The sequence below is a fragment of the Melanerpes formicivorus genome, unplaced genomic scaffold (assembly GCF_026170545.1).
Source record: "Melanerpes formicivorus ecotype bairdi unplaced genomic scaffold, bMelFor1.0.p_v2 SCAF_8, whole genome shotgun sequence".
Lineage (NCBI taxonomy): Eukaryota > Metazoa > Chordata > Aves > Piciformes > Picidae > Melanerpes > Melanerpes formicivorus.
In genome coordinates, this window is record NW_027142360.1 from 1,956,053 (window position 1) to 1,974,678 (window position 18,626).

The following is an 18,626-nucleotide window of genomic DNA, read 5'->3' on the forward strand; positions in this document are numbered from 1 at the left end:
GTGTCTGTGTGATTCAGCAAGGGCTTTTTTTTTTTCCAACCCCTGCCCTAGTTCTTCCTTCTGGCTGTGGTGAGATGGAAAGGTGGGACCTCTCATCTCTGCCAGCCAGGAGGGTTTCTGTATCTGAGGCTGGCTTGGAAATTCTTTAGGTGACATCACACCGTGTCTGTGCAGACTCATTGTTTGTCATGGAAAAGCCATTCATCCATACACAACTTCCTTCCTCCCCAGACTCCCGGAGATAAACTTTCCATTCTGTCTATTCCCTATAGAAACAGACCTCAAACATCTATGCGTGGCTACACACACACACATTTCACCATCCCTCCGTCACGCTCGGGGCTGTGGGAGGAGGAAAAGGGAGGATATAGAAGATGTGAATAAAGTCACCCTGTTTTCTTCAGACGTGGATCCCGCTGTGCCCAAGCAGTAAAACTCCCCTCCTGCTGAGGTGCTGGGTCACACAAGGCTTTTTTGTCCTGAAGCTAATTCTGGCGCTTTTGGCCCCCACATCTGCCTGCCAGGTGAGGTGGGCCACCAGCTGCAGGTACAGCACATCTGGATGAGGGAGGAAGCAAAGCGTGCTGCAAACAAACACAGCAAGTCCACCGTGGCGGGCACGAGGAATTCCACAAAAAATATACTTCAGTGGTCGGAGCTGCCAAGTGTGGTGATTCATGTCTTGGGTGCTGCCCCTGAGGCAGAGTGAAAGGCTGGGTGCTCGCAGGTCTTGGGCCATGCACACCGTGCCCGCAACCAAGGGGTGACCTACGTTCAGCCTGCCATGAAGGAGCCACCGCTGCAGGGGCATAGTCATGAGGTCACCGGCTCCAGCAAGGAGGCTGAGAGAGGAGCAAGGGGCATTCGTTGGAGGCAGAGGGGTGGGGACTGCCTAGTGCAGGACAAGACAGGACGGTGAGAGGCCTTGCAGACGTGAAGGCAGCAGCAGTGATGCCGACGGTGCGGGGGAGATGGCTGTTTGGGTTGTGGTGTGCGAGGAGCGCCTGTTCCAAGTATGCGCCCGGCTCCGGGGTGCTCGCGTTTGTGTCCTGCCGGCGGGGAACGAGCTGAGGAGCTGCCAGATTGCCCCAGCCTTTGAGGTTCTTAGGAGGTCGAATGGGGAGGGGAGAGGGCTGTTTGGACAAGAGGAGCCTTTGAAGCTTTTCTCCTGTTCACCTCCCCTGCCCATAAAGCCATTAGGCTCTGGTGCCAGCCCTACCTGCGTTTGTCCCCGGCAGCCGGGCCGAGTCTCGCAGACCCTGGGGCCCGGGGTTGGAGCCATGGCGTGGGGCCCTTCTGGAGGCCAATTTGGGGAGGGGGCAGCTAATTTCCGAGCCGGCCCTGCATTACAAAGGCAGCAGAGCCAGCGCGGCGCTTTGATGTGCCCCGACGGCTCCCCACACACCTGCGGCCGCGGGACTGCTCCCCCACAGCACCGCCGGGCCCGAGGGGGCTCCGGCGGACCACGGGCCGGGGCGGGGGCAGCGCATCAAAGGCAGCCAAACCAGGAGCGGCCCGGAGGCCCCTCCCGACGCCTCTAAAGGCGGCCGCAGCCCTATGCTTCTTAATGCCCCACCGACCCCGGGCGGGACGGAGGGAGGTTCCGTCGGCGCTGGCGAAGCCCCGACGGCACAGCCCCTTACCAGGGGGCCGGGGGCGGGAGGGAGAGAGGCAGGCAGGGCCGCCGCAGGAGCCCCCGGGAGGCGGCGGCCGGGGGAGGGTCCTGCGGGGGGCGGCGGGGGGCGGGGTGGGGAGGGGGCGGCAGCAGCCGGGCTGTGCTCGCCGCCCCCCGGCCGCGCTCAGGCCCCGCTTCAGGGCTTCTCCTCGGCGCTTCTCCGCAGGGTGCCCCGTCCCGGCGGCCGGCTCTGCGGGAGCTGCCCCAGCGCTGCTGCCCGCAGCCCACCATGACCGGGCCGAGGCTGGCCCTCGCCGCCGCGCTCCTCTGCAGCTGCACCTCGCCGGTGGCCGACGCCAACTCCTGGTGGTGAGTGAGGGCGCGGGGGAGCCGGCGGACCCTTTGTCCGCCGTGGGCCGGGGACCGTCCTGGGGCGTGCGGTGGAGCGGGAACGGGGCGGCTGCCCGGCGCTCCCCCCGGGTGCTTTTTGCCTCCTGGGCTTCTTCCGCAGCGACTCGCTTCTTTCTAGCTTCCCTCCTCCCACTGTCCCTGCCCAGTTGTTGGAGACGTGGGACGCAGCCCCTCTCCCGCAGGCATGTCTTGGTTCCTTTTGTACGGGCTCTCGGAAATCCCCTCCGGGCTTTAGGATGTGGGGAATGCGTACGGAGAGGATGGGTAAGGTTTCCCACTCCTTGCCAAGAGCCCCGGGAGCAGCCCTGGATCCCGCTTCCCTTAAAGAGCGGAAAATAGTCCTGCTCGGAGGCAGGCATCGCTCGCTGGCGGGCTGCGAAAACGCAGCTCACTTTCTTCTCTTGCAGAGAAAGTGCTGAGCTTTCCCTCTGCCCCCATCCCGGGTGTCCTCTGTGTTTAAACTCAGGTTACAAACGAGCTGTGTTTCTCTTGCTAGAGCTCTGGAAAAGCATCTGGCAGAGCTGTAGAGGGAGGCAGCTGACATGAGAAATGCGCCCGGATTTCGGGAGCGGGGCTGGGCTGGCGGGGAAAGGTTGCCGGGCGTTTCTTGGAGGGGCCCTCGCCCTCCACACTCCCTTGGATGTTTTTGTTTGTTTGTTTGTTTGTTTGTTTTTCATCGTAGGTCTTTGGCCATGAACCCCATCCAGAGACCTGAGATGTACATCATCGGCGCTCAGCCGGTGTGCAGCCAGCTGCCGGGGCTGTCCCCCGGGCAGCGCAAGCTCTGCCAGCTCTATCAGGAGCACATGGTGTTCATCGGGGAAGGAGCCCGCAGTGCCATCAAGGAGTGTCAGTATCAGTTTCGGCAGCGGCGGTGGAACTGCAGCACGGTGGACAACACCTCTGTCTTTGGGCGCGTCATGAAAATAGGTAGGAGCAGCCGGTATGGGAGGTGCTGGGCGCGGGCCAGCTTTCCCGGGGCAGCGTTCTCCCTTTCTTCAAGCACACATCTGGGAGTGTTGAGTCCGATTAGCGCCGTTCCTAAAGCTGCCTCGAACGACTGTTTGAATTGCTTGGTGTGCCGGGCGGGTGGCCGCGGTGCACCTGAGCTGCGGCAGGAGCTAGCTGGGGCGGTGAAAGGGGACCGACTCCCTTTGGAGCCGCATGGCAAGGTCAGGAAGAGAGGGGGTCTTCCAAAGCTTTCGGTTTGTGTGCTTGTGTAAAGGTAGAGAGGGAAGAAGCCAAAGCCAGGAACAATGGACCCGTGTTATCATTCCCGGCATCTGGAGTGTCCTCAGACAGGGAATGCAAGCCCTAAGATGTGGGAAATATGGACTCCCCTGGCATGGGATCTGCCCCCCTCCCTGTTCTACCACTTCCAGTGTAAACTGAAGAGATTTTTATAATTCCTGCCCTGCTGGCTGTAACAGGCACATTGACAGGCCATTGCTGCACTTGAATTGAGGTGTGACCTAGCCACATTGTTCCCTCTCCTTTTGAAATGCACTCATCTGATGGCAAGAAACTGAGAAATCCGGGCTCGGTTTGATGTGTCCGACAGCCAGGACAATAAAGAAAAGGTGTTAAAACCGCTGCTCACACACACACACACACACACACACTACCTCGCTCCAGGTTTTGTTTCCCACTCACAAAGTCCATTATTTACACCGAAGAACCCAGGACCAGCACGATCTGTTGGTTGTGAGGTCAGGGAAAACACTCAGCAAGGGTTGGAAAAGAGCTCCTGCCCCACACCAGCCAGATGCGCTGCTTTTTGGGCTCACTCTCAAAACCCCCACCCAGGCAGCAGGACACCAAGAGACATCTTTGATACCTCTGGGGTGTCGAGGTGATAGTGCACGAGGGGAGCCAAGCCCCTTGAGCCCTTCCAGTTGATTCTGAAATTCTTATGTGTCATAATGGAGAACTTCAGGGATTTTTTTGTTTGCATTACTTAGCCTTTCAGAATCCCTAATTCAACTCACAAGAAACATTCTAATCCTTCCCTTTCTGCCCAGCCTGTACCCCAAACAAATACTTTTCTCTGGGGTGCTTCCCTGGGAAATGCTGGTTCCTGACACGCACTGTCAGCTCCTGATGCATCTGTGCATCCTTGATCCCTTGCTTTCTGGTAGCCAGAATGGTGGCCAAATGAGGCTCTGTGGAATCCCAGATTGTTAAAACTTGTGCTTTGGGGGTATGAAAACTCAGGTTTCGGCCACTAATGGAAAGGTCAGAAAGTATACCTCCATTTCTCCCTTATTGCTTTCCTCCCCTGTAACTTACCCCAAAGAATGGCGTGAATTTGGTATCTCCAGAGAGATTCTAGTGACTCCAGAAGGACAAGACAATAACAGTCTCCCCTTCTGGAACAAATCTCCTCCTCTTGTTCAGTACTTTCCTGCAGCCCCAGGTTGGTCGATTGGGGAAGCCTGCACCTGGAGAAGAGACTTAAAGGTGAACCGAGAGAAAACCCACAGTGGAGCTGAAGGATGAAAAGCTGTGGGGAAGGACCAGAGGGTGTGTGGGAAGAAGGAACTGCAGTAGATAGTGGAAGAGGAATTACTCCTTCTCTCGAAAATGAATGTGATGGTGTTAGCTTAGATTAGGAGCAGATTGGGGGTTTGATGAGGTCTGTGTGTGTGTCTGCCTTTGTTTGTTAGGAGGCCGTTGGATCTTTAGTCGGAATCTGCTGATGGTGGGGACTGGGAAGTTGCCTGCTGTTTAAAACACTACCCTAACCACGAGTTTTGAACCCTTGAAGTGAGAGCATGTTTATGCTTCAGGAGGAGGCAGTGCAGAGGAGAGGGAAGAAAAAAGTCACCAAAGGTGGCTTGGGATTTTGACAAGGTCTGTGGTGATTCATTGCTTTGGTCTGTGTCAGTGAGAAGCTGCTGTGGAGGGGGATGCTGCTCTTTTCTCTTCCCTTCTGCTTTTACTTTTTCTTTCTTTGTGATGCAGCATTGCTCATCATTTTGGCAAAACTGTTTTCCATGCTGGGAAAGAAAACAAAAGCCTTTCAGTCTCTCAGGTTGTGTTAACCATAAAGTCATTCTTCCCTGGGTTCATACTGTGTGCCTGTCTCCTGTTTTCAACCTCTGAGCCCCAAGTCTGGACCACAGCCCTTTTTCTGTACTCTGTGCCAATGGCACGAGAAAGGTCTGGAGACCAGAATATCTGCAAGAGTGCAGAGGCATGCCAGAGTGTTGTGGAGAAGCAGGGGGGGAGAAGAGATAAGAAGGACCCAGCGGGTGTATAATGTGCCAACAACCCTGGGTTGCCCACACACCAATGCTGGCATGGCATGTATTACATGATTTCTTCAGTTGCTCTGAATTGTGAGGGGAGGAGAAGCTGCCTTGGCCAAGTCCAAAGCCTGGGAGAGCATTCACTCAGAAACCTGGAAGATTAGTTTCCTTTCCCCCTTGCAGAACTTGGCTCAGCTTGGAAATGGGAGACCCAGTCTGTGTTTAATCATTACACCTTCAATTTGTGCCTTTCATAGAGGTGAGGCAGTCCCAACCACACAAAGGTTTTGTAGAGGGCTTCTGTGGCCGTGTGAGGGAGGCTGCTTTTTAGCATTGCTTCTTCCTGCTCTTTGTGTCACGAGAGATGCTCAGCCCTTTGAGATGTGGTTTATTTGATAATGATAATCTGGTGATGTAGGAAAACTGTCCTCTGAAGTTGCTTCTTGTTTGTCAGCACAGGTCTTAGCCTGTGTGTGTGTTAAGTGTCTCTGCATTAGATGCAGATGCACTCTTTGCTTATACATTGGTGAGGGAGAGAACAGAGCACCCAAAAATCTTGTCTGAGAATTTCCTCAGGGGAGGAGAGAATGTGTCTCCCCTGGTGCAATCCCAGATGCAAGGCTGGGGTTTCCAGGTTAGTCCAGTCATGGCTGGAGACAAAGATTTTTATCTCTTCTGCCTTTTCAAATGCAAAAAAAAAAGAAGAAAGGAAAAAAAAACCGAACTAAAAACAGTGATAAGAGAACAAAGAGAAATATTTTCTCCTTGTTTGTCTTTGAGATTGGCAACTTTTAGGGATTTAAATGCTTTCAAAAAATCAGTTGAAATGAAAACTTTTTCATCAAAAAAAATAGATCAACCGGTTTTTAATCGTCTTTGGGTCAGTGTCTCCTTTAGGGCCAGTTCCTCTTCTGTCTTCTTCCCCTCTAGCTCCAGAAAATCAAGCCGCGGAGACCAGCACCTTGCCTGGTCGCGGCTGGGTACAGTGCCGGTGCCCTCCAAAGGCTGCTGCGGCCCCGGGCTCCCTGTCCTGCTGCCGGTGGCGGCTGGCCAGCAGGCACAGGAGGGCAGCAGAGCTCCGTGGAGCTTCATGCAGCCCCCGGCATCGCCCCGGTCTGCCCGGGGCACGGTAGCCAGGGGTGATTCCGGCTCACCCCTCGGGAGAGCTCGGCACGGGTATGTGAGAGGGTACGGCCGGAGGGGGTTAATGCTTGACCCCTGCGCACGTTCGCAGAGGTTTGGGGAACACCATCCTTGCCTTTCGAGATGACAGTCCAGAGGTGTGCAGCTGCAGCCAACTTTGAAATCATGAGCAAAACCCCAGACGCTTTTCCAAGGCTGGAAAACAGAGCAGGAGGGCAGGGAAGACTCGGATGTGTAAGCCCACAGCTGCCAGCTATAAATTGGCTTTGTGTTAGCGCAGCGTTTCATGCACTCCTTCAATCTCACCCCCCCAAACCCAGCCACAGGCTTCCAAACCCGTGTCTGGCAAGTTTGTTCTGCTTTGTGGGCAAGGAAGGGTGGGGGCAAAAGCCCCACTGTGACCTACTTCAGGCTGTCTTACCGCTATCCTCAGCAGCCTGAACAACTCACACGGATCCAGGGGCTGAAACAGAGACCTAAATCCAGTCTGCGCCTTCAGGGATCTCTTAATCAGGCTGTAGGGATGCTAAGCACCTGGAGTCATGCAGGCTCAGTTGCACAAGCTGTAACACCAGGAGGTCCTTTCCATGTATGTATTTTAATGTCTGCGGGTGCAGGGAGTGCTCTGCTTCATAGGATTGGGTTTGTCTGCAGGGCTGTCACCATGCAGGCACAGGCTGGCAGGGACAGAGCTGTGCACTGGACCCCTACCTTAAAATACCTGCACTGGATCCTTACCTTAAAATACCTGCAGCATGCAAAACAAACTCCACGGGTAGAAGCTGGGGTTTGATTGCTGAAAAATGCTCATAACTCCCTTAGGGACCTTAGCTGAATTACCTTAACTAGGAGTCACTCCCCTCTACCTCTTGGACCTGTGGAGTTTGGGGAGTGCACAGTCATGACCTGGCTACTGTACTTCGTGTCCTGTAGCATTTTATCAGCCTTGCGCTGTACTCCAGAGCAGAAGCCTTTAGTGTCCAACTCTCATTTGCAGGAGGGCAATCCAAGTTGTTCTACAAGGTGGATGCCATTCACAGCCTTGCCTTTGTCTTGGGTCATTACCACTAAGCTGGTGATAAGCTGCTATTAATTACAGATTGTCAGCACATGCAAATTGAAACAAGAGCTTACCAAAAGCATCAGCTCGGTCCTGCTGAGAGAGCTGGCAGTGAGAGCCTCGTGGGCTGGTGACAAACTGTTCTTGAAGGATCTGCCCTCTGAAGTAATTCAAATTTGCATCTTCCTGGGGGTTTGGTCTAAGTAGCTCTCCACAATCAGATCGCTTATTCCAGTGAAGCTTTGGCAGTTGTTCTCTTTCATCACGTGGAAGTTTGGTGCACTCAATGACTCTGAAGGTGTCAGGTTAGGTATTTATTATGCAGTGCAGCTGTGGATTGCCTCCTTCTCCTCACCATCCCCCTCTACCTGCCCCCTTGAGACCCACAGCACTGGCTGGGGCAGCATGCTTGGCCTCATGCATTGTTCTAGCTGTGCTGGTGCCCGGGTCAGATTGGGGCTGAATCACTGCCAGGAATACATAGCTGCAGACCTGCTCCAGCTGCTTGGCTCAGACTCTGGAGCCGTACAGAGCATATGCTCCAAGCAGGGCAGTCTCTAGTAAACCTGCTAATGGAAAATCTTGCCATTTATTCTTGTCTGTATGGGAAAGTTCACTTGCTCCAGCACCTCAGCTCTGCAGGCACTAGGGGAGCCTCTGCCTTGATGCTTTGGTGCAAAGAGGAGTTTCTTTCAGTTTGTCTCAAAGCAATTCTCAGCTGACCTTACTGGCTAAAGCAGAATAAGGTTGCTGAACTGAGGATCCCATGCAGTGCTCGTCCCAGTGAAATGACAGCCATTCCAGAGTGGGCTTAAAGCAGAACGCTCCTGTGCAGAGACCCAGCCTCGGTAGGTGTTCTCAGTGATTATTGGCAAACTCAGTGGCAAATTCAGGCAGCAGCAGCTGTATTTTCAGCAAGTGAATAACTCCTGCTGCTGGAGCATTTCCTCCAGGTTAAAGTGAGAGGATAATGAAAAGGAAAGAGGCTGAGCAGGCACTGCCTGTGGTGTTGCTGTTTCTTTTGGGCAAGGCCTGGGGTTTCCAGGCCTCTTAAATGGACAAACAACAATGTAATAAAAACAATAAACCTTAAAAAGCAGCACCTACAAATGCATGAAGAATACACTTTTACCTAAAACATTTCTCAAGACAGCAGCAGGAATCTCAGACTCTTGCCTGGTGACTTCTGGGCAGCCAGAACTAGTTGAGGATTTCACCATGAGGGTGGTGAGAGACTGGCACAGGTTGCCCAGGGAGGTGGTGGAAGCCTCCTGCCTGGAGGTTTTGAAGGCCAGGCTGGATGTGGCTCTGGGCAACCTGCTGTAGTGTGAGGTGTCCCTGCATATGGGGGGGGGTTGGAACTGGATGGTCCCTTCCAACCCTGACAGTTCTATCATTCTATATCCCTGATGACTGCAGAGGAGGTTGGACTGGATGACCTTCAGAGGTCCTTTCAACCCAGCCCATTCTGTGATTCTGTGATTTGATTCTGGTCCCACAGAAACTGCCAGGTCTGAGCTGGAGCTGTGGCTGGAGCTGTGATTTTGAAGGGGAAGCATGTGTTAGGACAATCCCCCCTCCACCAGAGTGAATAGCTTCCTTGTGTCTGACCACCCTGTTTCTTCTTCTGGTTTATTCTGTGCACCTTCTCAAATTGCTGCCACTCTAAGTTCTTCGCAGACAGAGAGATTGCCCTTTGGAATGGGCTGCCCGGGGGGGTGGGGGTGGGGCAGCGTGCCTGGAGGTGTTTAAGAGGAGGTGTTTAAGAAGAGTGAGTAATCTTGTCCTCTTGCACAGGACCACCTGTCAGCTTTGTCTCTCGCCTGGCAGCCCCTCGTGTCTGCAAACCATTGCTGTCCTCAACTGCCAAGTAAATGAGACAGTTGGAGTTGTCACTTCCTGTTTCCTGGTCTCTTCTCCCAGGCAACCTGTGAAAGAACAAGAGGACACAGTCTCAAGCTGTGCCAGGGGAGGTTTAGGCTGGATGTTAGGAAGAAGTTCTTCCCAGCAAGAGAGATTGGCCACTGGGATGTGCTGCCCGGGGAGGTGGTGGAGTCACCATCCCTCGAGGTGTTTAGGGAGAGCCTGGATGAGGCACTTGGTGCCACGGTTTAGTTGATGAGATGGTGCTGGGTGATCGGTTGGACTTGATGATCTCAAAGGTCTCTTCCAACCTGGTTAATTCTGTATTCTGTATTCTGAGCCCGGATGAGGCACTCGGTGCCGTGGTCTGGCTGGTCAGTTAGGGCTGGGTGATCGGTTGGTCCTGATGATCTTGGAGGTCTCTTCCAGCCTGGTTGATTGATTCCGTGGCCGTGTTTGCTCGCTCCTTGCCGTGCGTTGTGTCTGCTGCAGGAGAGGGGCTCTGGCTGACCCGCTTCTCGTGTCTGTCCTGCAGGGAGCCGGGAGACAGCCTTCACCTACGCGGTCAGCGCCGCCGGGGTGGTCAACGCCATCAGCAGGGCCTGCCGCGAGGGAGAGCTCTCCAGCTGCGGCTGCAGCCGCACCGCCCGGCCCAAGGACTTGCCCCGGGACTGGCTGTGGGGCGGCTGCGGCGACAACGTGGAGTACGGATACCGCTTCGCCAAGGAGTTTGTGGACGCCAAGGAGCGGGAGAAGAACTACGTGCGAGGCTCCGAGGAGCAGGCTCGCATGCTGATGAACCTGCAGAACAACGAGGCCGGGCGCAGGGTAAGGCCAGCGCTGACCTCCGGTCTCTTCTTGCAGGTAGATTCAGAGGGCTTGAGAGAGTTGGACAACAAATTACTTGGAGGTGTGGTGAGACGTAGTCCCATGCCAACAGTCCTGTGCGGACTGCCCTGGGTGATCCTGCTCTGGCAGGGGGTTGGGCTGGGATCAGAGTGGCTGAGAGCAGCCAGGCAGAAAGGGACCTGGGGGTACTGGGTGACAGCAGCTGAACATGAGCCTGCAGTGTGCCTAGGGGGCCAAGAAGGCCAATGGCATCCTGGCCTGCATCAGGAGCAGTGTGGCCAGCAGGAGCAGGGAAGTCATTGTGCCCTGTGCTCAGCACTGGTTAGGCCACACCTTGAGTCCTGTGTCCAGTTCTGGGCTCCTCAGTTTAGGAAAGATGTTGAGTTGCTGGAAAGTGTCCAGAGAAGGGCAACAAGGCTGGGGAGGTGTCTGGAGCACAGCCCTTGTGAGGAGAGGCTGAGGGAGCTGGGGTTGCTTAACCTGGAGAAGAGGAGGCTTCAAGGGAGACCTTCTTGCTGTTTACAGCTACCTGAAGGGAGATTGCAGCCAGGTGGGGATTGGTCTCTTCTCCCAGGCAAGCAGCACCAGAACAAGAGGACACAGTCTCAAACTGTGCCAGGGGAGGTTTAGGCTGGAGGTGAGGAGAAAGTTCTTCACTGAGAGAGGAGTTTGCCATTGGAATGTGCTGCCCAGGGAGGTGGTGGAGTCACCATCCCTGGAGGTGTTCGATAAAGGATTGGATGTGGCACTTGGAGCCATGGTTTAGTTGTCAGGAGGTGTTAGGTTGGACCTGATGATCTCTGAGGTGTTTTCCAACCTTATTCATTCTATGATTCTATGAACTCTGGAGGCCCTTTCCAACCTCTGATGTCTGTGATGGCCCAGCCACAGTGTGCCATTTCCTGCATTTTGTGAGTGCTACAGACAATGCTGGCAGCTGCTGTATGCCAGTCCTCAGGGCTGCTTTCCCTGCCAGATAAAGCCCATTGAGTTTTGGGGGTCTGTGGAGGTACCATGTGGCAGTGTGCAGACGTGTGTGCCCTTTCCACAGAAACTGGGTGCTGTCATGGCCCACTTTCTGTCTTTGTGTCTCAGAAGCTGGCTTCCCAGAACTGCCACAGCAGCAGGCTTGTGGTGAAAAAAAGAATGTTTTGGCTGGGGAGAGGCCTTGAGCACAGCCCTGTGAGGAGAGGCTGAGGGAGCTGGGGTTGCTTAGCCTGGAGAAGAGGAGGCTCAGGGGAGACCTCATTGCCTTCTACAACTACCTGAAAGGAGGTTGTAGCCAGGAAGGGGTTGGTCTCTTCTCCCAGGCAAGCAGCACCAGAACAAGAGGACACAGTCTCAAGCTGTGCCAGGGGAGGTTTAGACTCAAGGTGAGGAGGAAGTTCTTCACCGAGCGAGTCATTGGTCATTGGAACGGGTTGCCCAGGGAGGTGGTGGAGTCATCGACCCTGGAGGTGTTCAAGAGGGGATTGGATGTGGCACTTGGTGCCATGGTCTAGTCATGGGGTCTGTGTTGATAGGTTGGACTCGATGATCCTCGAGGTCCTTTCCAACCTAAGTTATACTGTGATACTGTTGGGTGACAGGTTGGACTTGATGATCTCTGAGGTCTTTTCCAACCTTACTGATTCTATGATTCTATGATTCTCTTCTGCCATCATTCAGCTTTTTGAGAATATGGGGCCAGAAGCAAACATCAAATTGAGCTATCTCTGTCTCTGGAACTTGTGCCTTGCTTAGTTATTACCTTGGTGTTGGGCAAAACAAATAATTTTGTGTCTGGGTGACATTTTCAGTTTTGATCTATAGACCTCACAGGGGGTTAGGGGTTGGAAGGGACCCCTGGAGGTCATCAAGTCCAATCCCCCTGCCAGAGCAGTACCACATAACCATATAATCTAGTGAAGGTCACCCAGGAACACATCCAGACAGGGCTGGAAAGCCTCCAGAGAAGGAGACTCCACAACCTCTCTGGGCAGCCTGCTCCAGGGCTTTGGGACCCTCATGGTGAAGAAGTTCCTCCTCATGTTGAGGTGGAAATTCCTGTGCTGGAGTTTCCATCCCTTGCCCCTTGTCCTATCCCAGGATGCAACTGAGAAGAGCCTGTCCCCTCCCTCCGTCCCCAGGGGTTGGAGAGTTCATCCCTGCCCTTTGTAGTATGCTACCATCATTAATCACCGTGTTTCAACACCACACCTCATTAGCATTTGAATTTATCTGGTGTCAGCCCCCAGTCAGTTCTTTTTCTGTCTGTTACAGCCGATCCAAAAGCCTCTTAGTAGTCAGAATTTCCTCTGCATTTAAATACTTACCTGCTGCAGTCTGTTCACCTCTCTTTATTAATAGAGTAGATAGAGTACTGAAGACTTCGTTCCAGAGGTTCTCACCAGCCATCAGATCATTTTCACGTCACTGTGGTGTGCCCTTCCCACTTCTCCTGTCTGCTTTAAGGAACTGGCTACCCAAACGATTCTGCTCTTGGCCTCCCTGATGCTGTAGGTGTAGGTGAGGTTGCTCCCTTTGTATGCTTTCAGTGTCCTCACATTTGCTTTTTACACAGTTCCTCTGCTGGTGATCAGTAGCCTGGAAGGTGTAGCATCGTTCATCTGCAGCACAGCTGTGCAGCCCTGCCTCTTTCCCAGTGGAAACCAGAAATATTTGAGCATTTGTGCCTTTTGCACAGGGTGTTTAAGGTTTTTTGCCATTGTTCCCTAGTGGTGAGCTTGCCTAAGCTTAGTTTTATTTTTAATGGCTTATTAATATCACCTTTGCCTTATTAATATTTCACAGCAGCAATGCAGATGAAAGGAATCCCATACTTAGCCTTGCTCTTCTGCACATGCTTAACTAATGTCCTTCGTTTCCTTATCAATGTTCTGTCCTTCTGATTTCATTATCTTTCCCTTTCCCTTTCATGCCTGCCTTTTTATCCTGTAGTTGTGGCTTCGTTTTGCCACCAAAGACAATTTGCTCAGTTGTTGTCTTGGGATTGTGAAATCAGTGTGTCAGGCTGGAGTGTTGCAAATGCTTCACAGTATCACAGTCTCACTGAGGTTGGAAGAGACCTCAAGGATCATCAAGTCCAACCTGTCACCACAGACCCCATGACTAAACCATGGCACCAAGTGCCACATCCAATCCCCTCTTGAACACCTCCAGGGATGGTGACTCCACCACCTCCCTGGGCAGCCCATGGCTCTTGTGCAAAACCAGACTGGGGTGACTTTGCTGTAGGGTTTGAAAGCTGTAGAACTCAACTGGATTTTGGGTTGGGTTTTTTTTTGTTTTAGACTTGGAGGAGCAGAGGGTCTGTATTTGCTTGGGAATGGGGAGGGCATTCCCCCCAGTCCTAGCATGAGAACAACAATCTTCTCTGCATGACCTGCTTTGAACATCTTATGTGGCTGGAGTCATGGACTTTGATTGCTATAAATAAGGAATTAATGTGTTAAAAGACTTTGTGACAGTCAGACTCTATTGCCTTGAGGAATCCAGATACAGAACATGGCTTGAGAGTATGTTTGAGGTGCCAGCTGAACTGTAGTAACAGCTGTAGCAGAAGAGCAGGTCAGAAGCGTGGGTAAGACACTGCTCTGTCTTGTTCTTGTTACATGACCAGACTGTCACTGAGCTGTGATTTCAGAGCTGGAAGGGACCTCAGGAATCAGCCAGTTCCAACCCCCCTGCCATGGGCAGGGACACCTCACACTACAGCAGGTTGCTCACAGCCACATCCAGCCTGGCCTTCAAAACCTCCAGGGATGAGGCCTCCACCACCTCCCTGGGCAACCTGTGCCAGTCTCTCACCACCCTCACAGGGAACAACTTAATCTAATCTAAATCTCCCCTCCTCTAGCTTGGATCCATTCCCCCCCAGTCCTGTCACTCCTTGACACCCTCAAAAGTCCCTCCCCAGCTTTCTTGTAGCCCCCTTTAGATACTGGAAGGCCACAAGAAGGTCTCCTTGGAGCCTTCTCTTCTCCAGACAACCCCAACTCTCTCAGTCTGTCCTCACAGCAGAGGATGATGATATGGTGGTAGATGGAACAGAGCTTTGTGCTGCTTTAGGGGCAGAGCTGAAGCCAGCTCTGTCCTGCCTTTAGTGCAGTGAGAACACTGTTCTCATTGTGTTTGTAAGACTACAGTGCCCCTGCTGCTTTGGATTCCATGGACAAGCTCTGTGTCTCCATGTGATGGTCTAGAAGCTAGGTGCCCTTAAGGAACCACAAGGTTGCAGACATGCAGGAGGTGGACCGGGAAGTGTATTTCATTCCCATAAGTCCTGCATCCCTATAAAACTGGCTGCAGTTTCTCTTTTCTTCCCTTTCCCTCCCTGTCTCCTCTTGGGAAGGACACACAGGCTGTTATCTCTTGCAGGTGAGGCCTGGGGTCAGCCTTGGCAAGGCTGCCAATTAGGCCTGGATCTGCCAAGCCAAATTTTTGCTGTGTCACAGCGGTTTGGTATGAGCGGTAAAGAGGCATGGCAGGGGCAGGGCTTGAAGGCTTCGCTTTGTTGGCCTGCTTTAAAGGGAGGTTTGTGTGAAGCTTTGGCTTAATGGGGTTCTGTGTTAAACCCAGACTATGGGTCCTGAGTATCTTGCATGCTTTGTACTGTTGTGTGCAGTTACAAATAGCTTTTCCACTTAAACTTTCCAGTCCTGTCCAGTTCTCTGTGTGAGCAGTTTTTTTTTGTGTCCCTTTTGGAAGAGGTGAAAGAGCCTCTGTCTGCTTCTAACATACAACACTCCAGGACCTGCCCAAAGCTTTCCAGAGGATCCAGAAAGAGAAAATGTTCTTTCAAGCTTGTTGGGTTTTCCTGTAGACTCTGGAGGGCAGATGGCCACAGAGAATATCCTTAGCTTAAAATGAGCACAGGTGATTTTAGATGAAATGACAGGGAGTTACGAAGCGGTGTGTAATTACACTCGTGCATTCCAAACAACAGGCCCTGGGAAGCTGAGGGAGCTGCTTACTAAACTCAGCTGAGGAGCTCCATGTGGAGGAGGAGGTCTGGAACTTGGTCAAGTCAAAGATGCTAAAGCAATTACAACTCTGCGTGCTGAGCAAGAGGAAAAAGCTTGGAGGAAGAATATCCAGACCTCACTGGAGGAAGAAGCACCGCAGAGAAGCTATTAGGGGTAGAGCAAGAGCCTAATGAGAATGGGGAGAAGAAAACCTGATAGCAAATAAATAATGAAAAGCTCTAAGAGGTCAAGAGGTGTAAAGATTGAGTGAGAACAGTACAAAACCCTGCTGAGTCAGCCCTTCCAGAGGGTACTCAGTGCGAAATCCTGCTGAGTCAGCCCTTGCAGAGGGTACTAAGCGCAAAATCCTGCTGAGTCAGCCCTTGCAGAGGGCACTAAGCGCAAAATCCTGCTGAGTCAGCCCTTGCAGAGGGCACTAAGTGCAAAATCCTGCTGAGTCAGCCCTTGCAGAGGGTACTCAGCGCAAAACCCTGCTGAGTCAGCCCTTGCAGAGGGTTCTAAGCTCAAAACCCTGCTGAGTCAGCCCTTGCAGAGGGTACTAAGCTCAAAATCCTGCTGAGTCAGCCCTTGCAGAGGGTAGTAAGCTCAAAATCCTGCTGAGTCAGCCCTTGCAGAGGGTACTCAGCGCAAAACCCTGCTGAGTCAGCCCTTGCAGAGGGCACTCAGTGCAAAACCCTGCTGAGTCAGCCCTTGCAGAGGGTACTCAGCGCAAAACCCTGCTGAGTCAGCCCTTGCAGAGGGTTCTAAGCTCAAAATCCTGCCGAGTCAGCCCTTGCAGAGGGTACTCAGCGCAAAATCCTGCCGAGTCAGCCCGTGCAGAGGGTACTCAGCGCAAAACCCTGCTGAGTCAGCCCTTGCAGAGGGTTCTAAGCTCAAAACCCTGCTGAGTCAGCCCTTGCAGAGGGTACTAAGCTCAAAATCCTGCTGAGTCAGCCCTTGCAGAGGGTACTCAGCTCAAAATCCTGCTGAGTCAGCCCTTGCAGAGGGTACTCAGCGCAAAACCCTGCTGAGTCAGCCCTTGCAGAGGGCACTCAGTGCAAAACCCTGCTGAGTCAGCCCTTGCAGAGGGTACTCAGCGCAAAACCCTGCTGAGTCAGCCCTTGCAGAGGGTTCTAAGCTCAAAATCCTGCCGAGTCAGCCCTTGCAGAGGGTACTCAGCGCAAAACCCTGCTGAGTCAGCCCTTGCAGAGGGTTCTAAGCTCAAAATCCTGCCGAGTCAGCCCGTGCAGAGGGTACTCAGCGCAAAATCCTGCTGAGTCAGCCCTTGCAGAGGGTACTAAGCGCCAAATCCTGCTGAGTCAGCCCTTGCAGAGGGTGCTCAGTGCAAAATCCTGCTGAGTCAGCCCTTGCAGAGGGCACTAAGTGCAAAATCCTGCTGAGTCAGCCCTTGCAGAGGGTACTAAGTTCAAAATCCTGCTAAGTCAGCCCTTGCAGAGGGTACTAAGCTCAAAACCCTGCTGAGTCAGCCCTTGCAGAGGGTAGTAAGCACAAAATCCTGCTGAGTCAGCCCTTGCAGAGGGTACTAAGTTCAAAATCCTGCTAAGTCAGCCCTTGCAGAGGGTACTCAGCACAAAACCCTGCTGGGTCAGCCCTTGCAGAGGGTAGTAAAAGAAACATCAGGACTGTTACTTGTTTTCACCTCAGAGGAGACTGGAAGAAAGGAGACCGCTAGGCAGTGAGGATGAGGCTGAGTCTACAGACAGAGTTAGTTTCTTGGTCCCCAGTGTAAGAGAGCACTTCACCTGGGGCTTCAAGTTGCAGTGGGGGGCATGGCTTGTGGGGAGGGATAGCAGATGGCTGCTGTACAATGGAGAGGTCTTTTCCTGTCCTCAGCATTTCTGTCTAGGAGAGTAAGTGCTTGGAGTGTAGATTTTTTTCAGTCCCCCTGGCTCTGTGCTTTTTGGAAGAAGCCAGACAGGGGTTGCCCTGGGAGCAGGCAGTGGCCTGTGGTGCTGTGGGAGTGAGGAAGGGATGAGGAGGCAAACTGTAGTGTTCATACAGGTAGAGGAAGAGGAGCTGAGCAGCAGGTAGTGGACCTGAAACAGGTGGAGGCTGCTGATGGAGGGGAGTTTGGGATGGGGTCAAATGATTGAGGCGAGGGTCAAGTGGCAGCAAAGGGCCACGAGAATGGAGGGCTCTGAGTAAATGAGAGTGGGGCTTTGGGGTGGATTGAGGGTGAGGATTTGAGGGTGGTGAGGAATGGAGATGCTGGGTTTGGGAAAGGAGATAAATGTGAAAGGATCTGGATGGAGATGAGACCTCAGGTGGCTCTGAGATGACATTGCTTTGGCTTCCAGCCAGGGTGGTATTTGGCCAGTACACAGCAGCCTTTCCTCTTGGCTCTTAGAAATCCATTAGCATGGGAGCGAAGGAGGAAGGCTGGCAATGGAAATGACCACAACCAAGAGGGAAACAAAACTCAGGTAGCATAAAGCTCTGGTCCCAGGGAGTGCCCACTTTCTTGTCCTGGTACTCTGACAGAGCTGGCACCTGCAAGCATAGGCAGTGTGACCACGACATTTACAGGAGAGGATATCTCAGAGGAAGAGGCAGAATGGAAATAATTGGAGAAGAACTTCTTAGAGACTGATCACAGAACCATTTAGAAATCACTGATTCTCTGGAGAAGACTCAGAGGAGACCTTGTGCCCTTCCAGGATCTGCAGGGGGCTACAAGAAAGCTGGGGAGGGACTCTTTAGGGTGTCAGGGAGTGATAGGACTGGGGGGAATGGATCCAAGCTAGAGGAGGGGAGATTGAGATTGGATGTTAGGAAGATGTTCTTCCCCATGAGGATGGAGAGAGCCTGGCACAGGTTGCCCAGGGAGGTGGTGGAAGCCTCATGCCTGGAGGTGTTTGCAGCCAGGCTGGATGTGGCTGTGAGCAACCTGCTGTAGTGTGAGGTGTCCCTGGCCATGGCAGGGGGTTTGGAACTGGCTGATCCTTGAGGTCCCTTCCAACCCTGACAGTTCTGTATTTCCTAAAGAGAAAATCAGATCTGATAGGTCTGATTCATCTGCACTTCTGTGAGACATTAAATGTATTTCCCACATGGAAACAATCACAGAATGGTCTGGTTTGGAAGGGACCTCCAAAGCTCATCCAGTCCAACCCCCTCTGCACTCAGCAGAGACATCCTCAACTGGATCAGGTTGCCCAGAGCCCTGTCCAGCCTCACCTTCAATATCTCCAGAGATGGAGCCCCAACCACCTCTCCGGGCAACCTGTTCCAGTGTTCCAGCACCCTCCTGGTGCAGAACTTGTTCCTAACACCCAATCTAAGTCTGCTCTGCTCTAGGTTGAAGCCATTGCCCCTGGACCTGTCACTTGGTTAAATTGGGCAAAGTAAGGAAAAGTGCAGCAGCTCTGAGGTGAATTAGAAACTGCTTCAAGGAGAGATGTCAGCAGACTGTGTGAAAGGGCATATCTCGGTCTCAACAGCAGAGA

At 52.9% G+C, this 18,626-nt stretch overlaps 1 protein-coding gene across 2 annotated transcripts in view; it reads left to right on the forward strand.

The window, feature by feature from the left end:
- WNT5B (Wnt family member 5B) overlaps positions 1-18,626 on the forward strand; it is a 120,028-nt gene that overhangs the window by 92,368 nt on the left and 9,034 nt on the right. Inside the window, exons 2-4 of one of the 2 annotated variants that reach the window (XM_068141820.1) lie at positions 1,842-1,984; positions 2,709-2,956; positions 9,879-10,171. In XM_068141820.1, coding sequence (XP_067997921.1) covers positions 1,842-1,984; positions 2,709-2,956; positions 9,879-10,171 — 684 coding nt within the window. Of the gene's footprint in view, positions 1-1,841; positions 1,985-2,202; positions 2,291-2,708; positions 2,957-9,878; positions 10,172-18,626 lie in introns of those variants that run through there. The other variant, XM_068141821.1, reaches the window with a different exon arrangement.